At 29.2% G+C, this 8,144-nt stretch overlaps 1 protein-coding gene across 1 annotated transcript; it reads right to left on the reverse strand.

Moving 5' to 3' along the window:
• Positions 1-217: 217 nt before the first annotated feature.
• On the reverse strand, positions 218-1,074 carry LOC103309548 (zinc finger protein 2 homolog). The gene has a single exon (XM_016804639.2). The coding sequence runs from the start codon at positions 861-863 to the stop codon at positions 237-239; it is 627 nt and encodes a 208-aa protein (XP_016660128.1). The 5' UTR covers positions 864-1,074; the 3' UTR covers positions 218-236.
• Positions 1,075-8,144: the final 7,070 nt, after the last annotated feature.

Genomic DNA, 8,144 nt, shown 5'->3' on the forward strand with positions numbered 1-8,144 from the left:
TACATTATGATAAAAGTTCAATAAAATTGTTTTTTATAATTTATAAATTAGAAACTAAAAAGACACATTCAATCGCTTTATGTGATTTACATACTAATTAAAAAAAAAAATTAACATTTTTTAAACTGATTTAAGTTAATATTTTTTCTATATTAACTTTTAACTTATTGAGTTAAATTTATAATTTGTTAACTATTAACTTTAAACTTAACGATCTTGTGTCCTCTTAACTTAACTTAACTAGAGTTAATTATTTTCATTAACTTGCCCACCTTTGCGTCAATGTGCGCGAGTCGATGATATGTCAAATTGTGTCTCACAGAGAACGACTTGTCGCATACATCGCATGCGTATGGTTTTTCGCCGGTGTGCTTGCGTCGGTGTACCGTTAATTGGCCACTTTGAGTGAAATACTTGTCACATACATCGCATGCGTATGGTTTTTCGCCAGTGTGCGTGCGTCGATGTACCATCAATTGGCCACTTTGAGTGAAATACTTGTCACATACATCGCATGCGTATGGTCTTTCGCCGGTGTGCGTGCGTCGATGTACCATCAATTGGCTACTTTGAGTGAAATACTTGTCACATACATCGCATGCGTATGGTCTTTCGCCGGTGTGCGTGCGTCGATGTACCATCAATTGGCCACTTTGAGTGAAATACTTGTCACATACATCGCATGCGTATGGTCTTTCGCCGGTGTGCGTGCGTCGATGTACCATCAATCTGCTATTCACAGATAACGACTTGCCACATACATCGCACAGGTAATGTTTATTCTCCATTTGCCCGATGCGCCGGTGTGTCGTCAGTTTACAATTGTTTATAAATAATTTATTTAACACGTAAATGTTTTTCATACAATTATTTGGTATCTATGCTATTCTGCTTATGATCGATTGTCCTTGTCTTTGCAATTTATTTAAGCCAGTATCTACTTGTTGTTGTTTTCTTTTCAAACTTTAAATAAAGGAGTATAATTCTATGTTGAATTTTGCACAACAAATTTTATAAAATCATTAATTTATTTTATATTTAAAAATAATTTTTATTTTACCAGAATCAAAAACTTAAATCTTAATCTATAGACTAATTCTTGATAATCAATTATGTAACACATATAACACATCCTACGGCTGTAACTACGTGGCAGTGCTGCCACACTTACATTGTAAGACAGAGAAAACACATGTGGGCGCGACGTCCTCTTAAGAAATGACTCACATTTTGGTTTTTGGTACAAATTAAATTGGTACGCCCATATATTATATTATTAAATTTTACCTTACACATTTTCTATTGTGTTTATAATATCAACAGTCTTGTTAAGAATACTTTTAAAATGTATTCAGAATACGTATTTAAATACTTGTTCTAGTTTGTGTAGACAATACAGTAATATAGAATTTTGTTTTTTGTCCTTTGCTAATGCAATCAATTTTCTATCAACAATTTATGAAATTGTTAAATTAACAAAAAATTAATAAAATCATAAAACCTAAAGGGATGGTTGGAAAAACAATAAACATATAAAATCGATTTTATATGATTGTTAATTGTTATAATGGTTAAAAATTAATTAATCCCAAACTGACAAGATAGACTCAAAAAATTATAATTTTGTACCTATGGGATAAGCTGTAAAAATTTGAGTTACTATTTTCATTTATCAATACCTTTTAGTTGATATGGATCAACTACTTACTTAGCTATTTTAGACGAATAATCCAAAAAATGTTTTGACTGTCCATAGTTTTTGTTTACTTTATTGATATAATCTGCTTCCTTAAAAAGTTGATAGGCATGAATTAATAATTATATTAGAAATTATTACTTACCTAAGTAATTAGAACATTTTGATCAAATGCCTAGGAGTTCAATTCAATTTTTCATTTTTAATCAATAATGTAATTTAGATAACTTATTATTTACATTTCAACAAAAAGGTTTTTTAATCTATAAAAAAAACTAACTTTTAACTTCTACTCTAACTTAAGTTACTATTTTCACCAAACTAACTACTAACTAACTAAGTTAGTAATTTGGACAGTTTCAGAAACTAACTTATATTCTAACTTAGTTAGTTTTTTTTATTAAAGTTACTTTACTTTGACTAGTTGAAAAAAAAATGACTAACTTGCCCAGCTTTGGGATTTGAGTGATTCATAGTGGTTAAGTAGATTTCTTTAGTGAATTGATGCAAGTACCTACCCATATATGCGGTTACATAGAGAGTATAGGAATTTAGTGTCATCGTGAAAAGTGAGGTTGCTAACATTAACATAAACTTAAATTAATTTATTGGGAGAAATGAAACAGAACAAACAGATACAGATTTCAGGCGTTATATTATAATATATCCAAATTTAGTTGCAATAAAAGGAATGTTTTAACGTATAAAATATATTATATTATTGCAGGTACGAAATTAATATTTTGGACAGTCGATTCATCTTATTTACCTATTCCAATATTGCAATATGCCATATTTACGTGTACATATTATTATAATGGTAGGTATATACAGCATTACTACAATAACAATTTTCAAATAAAAAAATTAATATAACCACAAACATTTGTTAATTAAGGCAGTGTTGACATTAAACATTCAGTTCAATATTTTTGATTTACAATCGATTTATTATTAATACTATTATAACTCATTTTATTTATACGTTTTGGATTATAATTTTCTGTGTATTTTCTATGTATAAAAATGATCTCAAATTGTTAAAAATAATTCACATTTTGCTAATTTAATGTAAATTTTTTGTCTTTCCAATTAAGAATTATTAGTGGTATTTATATACCTAATTCGGTATTTGTGTCGAAAAGTTTAGCCATTACAATATTACACTGTATCACCAATCACCATGGTCGATGATTCAGTCGATATTATATTATTAGGATCCGTATTTATCTTAATTCATATACAACAACAACTATAAATAGTTTTAGTTAAGATTATTAACATATTTAGTGTTATATATGTGTTGTAACTTATTAGTATATTTCAGTATATGTATAAATAGTGAAAACTATTTAACGAAGAATTTCATTTATATATTATTAGGATATCAATATTAGTTAAACTACGCATCATAAGTTTATCCATAAGCATTTTTGGGTTAGGTTAGGTGGCGCCGGTCATTAGTCAGGCTGCCCCTGCGGATGAAGTCTAGTCAAGCTTATGAGTTTATCACCATATTATCAATGAAAATATTGAATAAATAGATAGGTACTTATTTGTTTTAATATTATTTATATAATGAAATCTCAATTGCTTTAAAATAAAATATAATATGGCATAAGTGAAAAGTGAAAAGTATTAAAAAGTTAAACAACTTAACATTTAACAATAGGTATTAAGTACAGTAAATTTAATATTTTAAATTCAATAATGATAGACAATTTTTTATTTTTTTAAATGCCGTTTCCAATAATGAAATAGGCATTTTTGAATAATTTTTCTTCGTTTCACAACTTCTGAATAGAACTGCTTCTATTGAATATTTAAATAATTTAATATCTTACATTATTTAAAGTGAGATTTGTAAAAATATTAAGTTTAGTATGGCTTTCTTTTAAATCTTTTTGCATAGATAGGTATTAAGTTTTTTTTTTGTAATATACAACATTATATTTGTTTTTAGCCACTTTTTTGTACTTACAAATAAATATATATGTGATATACCTAGATATATAAGCAAATAAAAAAACAACATAAGATTGAAAAAAAACATTTATGGTTTTTCTTTGTTGTTTACATAATAAATAATTTAGTGTTTTTAATGACACTTAAAATTCCAAAAATCAAAATTTGAATAAATGCATAATTTAAGCATAAAAATGGGGTGAGCATGCTTAAAAAATCCCCCTTTCATATTGTATAATATATTATGTACATTGCACCTAATACCTATTAGGAGCCTGGATCGGGAGGGGGCCATTCCCTCATTTACTCTTGCGACAATCATCATTATCGTGACCAATTAATTATGATTGTGTTTTGCTCGTAAATATAATTACAATATAAATTATGATTTAAATCATAAATAATATTTCGTTTTATAATGCGGGGGTTAATATAATATTAATAGATTACATTATTCGGGCGCTTGTAAATTATAATAAAAATACTATAGTAAATTGCACCCGTGATTTTTCGGGGTTTAAAATAGTAAAATGGGTATAGTAAATTGCACCCATAGTATCTAAGTTATCTTGGATTCATCGTTACCTATTATGTGTGTTTTAAAAATACTGTTGTTCATTTATTGGTGGATAAGCCGAACGTTTATTACTATAATCGTTATGATATGAGTGATATCAATGGCTTTACGCGTATACAACGACTTTACGTATAGCCGTATAGCCGTATAGCCGTTTAGGTATAATATTTTAGTAATCCATTTGCGTGCAACAGTGAAACATGGATCTTATACGTTATACTACACATTACACTTATACATACTGGATTTAGCCAGAAAGAAAATGATGTTATAATCTACCAAACTTATATTCTTTCAAAATTAAAACGTGAGTTGTTTTCGGGTGAAACAAAGCTAAGCATAATCTAAGACCGTGAAACAAAGTGTATTGAGTCAGCGGAATGACTCTTATAAAAAAAATGTTTCTATTGGGTGCATAATTTACTACACAGAAATTTATACCTGAAAAATAAAGGGCGCAATTTACTACATAGAAATATATACCTGAAAAATACCGCGGGTGTAATTTACAATTGCTTTCCTTCGTTGGGCGCAATTTACGTTTGTTGACAGACAACAATGCAAATAATATAGCGAACAACTCAATATCGTATAGGTAATTGTTTATAAACCTAACATAACCTAACTTATTATAGCCAATAGGTTTATATAATATTATATATTTGTTATATATATTTAAATTTAATTGTTGTTATCGAAAATCAAAACATTCATTTTTCCGCTCAGAATCTAAAAAAATATTTTATACAATATCATTGAAAAAACACTACCTACGGTTGACTTTAAATTTGAACCGGTGTCTTTTTTTTTTGTCTCACGTTTTGCAAGACAGAATAGATTTGCTTCAATCCTCAAAATTGCCGAGGATAGGTTAATCTCTTATACTCCCCCCCCCCCCCTATTCACTTGGCACTCGGACCCGATAATTGACGGAATAAGCTGATACGTCACGCAGATATCTATATTTGTATAATGCTCCTATACAATACAATATATTATAACATAACTGCAATCAGTGGCCTAGACATCGCAACGGAGTATGTCGAGTGATATATAATCAGTAATAATACCATAACGTCTCGAAAATACCGGAACAAAATTAATATCGGAACTACCGCCGCGAGAGCTGCAGTACCACGCATATACAGTATGATTCATAAATCATTCTCACCCCCATTTTGTCCTGAAATTATTCAAATTCTGATTTTTGACATACTAAAATATAGCCAAAGACCTTATTTTTAAATTCTTTAATTTTGTTGTACTATCTTAAGTTTCTTAAATGAGAACCCTCACTTGTTATACTGTATTTAGTGGTTAATTTTTCTGAAAAATTTGATATATTTAATTCAAAATTTGATCGAGTAGTTCCTCAGTCGTTGTTAACATTTTCTTCCTTAGGGTTGTAAATAGTTCTTAAAAATGGTTTTACAAAAATATAAAATAGATGTAATATTACAGGATCTAGTTTTTATCATACTTAAGACCATTTTTAGAAAATATTAATGTTATATATTATGATGGATTATTATTAATCACTACAATTTTTAAAAACCCCCGTTGCCTCATATTTTCCAAACTCATTATCATGGATCCATTATCCTTAGTAGGTACACAAGGTTAAATAACTTAGAAATATACTCGTTCGAATTTTGATTCTGATATTATAATATATCAACGTTTTTAGATAAATCATCCGATAAATAATTTGCAGTAAAATAATGGGGCTTTTGTTTGAAAACATTTGTACCTATCTCCACATTACTCTCAAGAATTTGAAAACATGGTCTTTAAGTGTAGGTATTTTAGAAAAATAATAAGAGGGTAAGCATGCTTATATAGTAGTGATTCATCCTGTATATATCTACGATATAAATTTCGTTTGAATGTCGACGACACGGCGGCGGAACAAAAAAACCACGACGAAACGGCGATTTTCATAATATATAATAATAATATTTTATGCCATTACAATAATATTATAATAATATAGGTACCTGCTCGATTTTGGGTGTATGCGAAATTGATAGTGCTAAAATCGTACAGGTACTTGGAAAACATTTTTGAACACATAATTATATGTATTACATATAATATTTACATATTATGCGTACATGCACACTGCCCTCCTAAGCTTAAAGGCAGAAAGTGACAAAATTTGAAAAACGAGTTTATATTATATCAAAGTATTCGTTATTTTAAGGTGAATTTTTTAATTCCTTAGCAAAAATACCGTAAATGCAATAGATTGTATAATAAACGTGGTTAAACATATACGTATTTACAAATATTTGAATGACACTGAGCAAAAAAGCAGTATCAAACACATGCTAAGCAAAAAGGCTGTAACTGACCACAGTATACGGTATTTTCGTTTAGTATGTATGTATTGATGATAATTTTCTAGCCGTGTCCACATATATATAAAAGTTCTAGATAGCTGACTTCGGTATTATTATTGTCCCCAATAAAATGGCTACCATCGTTATCTAAGAGGTGAATATTTATGTTGTATTGTATTGATAAGTAATAATGTTACATGTTGTTGTATGTATATATTTAATCATGATATATACAAAGTAGTGTCTTATCGCCTACTGTATTAGTTTAATTTGTAAACAGTCACCTCTTAGACAGCGATTGGCGGCCATTTCGTTGGAGACAATATTTTATACGTATATGGAATATTATAGCAGTCAGCTATCTAGTATTTTTATATATCTGTGGCTGTATCACACAATATCATATTATGAGAGATTATAATAATTTATAATATATAAACATACACTGTTAACCACGGTCTTAGAAGACCCCGCTTTTAACATTCTGGTTGTTATTCATTCTGTGATTATTGTGGTCAGGCCCATCGACCATGATTATATTATATTATTTCATGGTTATGCTATTTATAATTAATAAATGTGGTCATACTGCATTTTCCCTCTGTAAAAAATAATATCAATGTCTGACACCACTAAGCTAAAAGTACGTTGGTATATGCGTTTCGAGGTGTTAAGAGGTATCTTAGGGTTTATCCGTGAGCGTTATTGGATTCTACAGGAAAAGTTATATTTAAGAATCATTAATTTATTATTTTATTTTGATAATATAACGGTACAAATAACAAGATGATTCAGAAAAAGTTATTTTTCTCAAAACTACTACATTGTTGCTTACTGCCTTTTGACTTAGGAGGGCAGCACTTACCGCAACGTTATGTGTAGTTATAGGTATTATATGGGTACCTATCAGTTAATACAATTATAATAATATTCATAATATAGCTATTGCTATAGTGTATTCAAGTGTAACTACTTTATGGAGTATACCTATATACGGTTTTATCAGCTATATCTTTTTCTTTGGATTTATCTGGATATATTCTTGTAGGGTAGGTTTGGCACTTCCGGAATACGAAAAAATAAAAATAAAATGTATGTTTTAAAAAATGATTTTTGAACCGCACGTACTTGGAAAACACTTTTGAACGCATTATTAATAACTATAATTATATGTATTTAATATTTACATATTATGAGTATCGACACACCACAACTCGCAACATTATAGTGGTACAAACTTGGATAGGATAAGGAGAGTTAACATAAGAGTAGTAGGATGGGTTTTTAAAGTGGAGCCAGTTTAAGATAATGTACATACAGTCAGGGCCCGGTGTTATGGGGGGGGGGGGGGGGGGGGAAGCAGGGTATCTGTCCATGGCCTTGCGCTCAAAATGTCCATAGAAAAATATTTTATATGAAAATCTGGTAGTAAAACAAACTAACAATATTATATTATATTAAATATGTATGCACCAACGTCGACATAGGTATGGCAAACACGGATTCCTAGAGGCTAGAAAGTTTATCGCAGTATACATTATGGGGATCCCATATTATTGCATCA

The sequence above is a fragment of the Acyrthosiphon pisum genome, chromosome A1 (genome assembly GCF_005508785.2).
Source record: "Acyrthosiphon pisum isolate AL4f chromosome A1, pea_aphid_22Mar2018_4r6ur, whole genome shotgun sequence".
Classification (NCBI taxonomy): Eukaryota; Metazoa; Arthropoda; class Insecta; order Hemiptera; family Aphididae; genus Acyrthosiphon; species Acyrthosiphon pisum.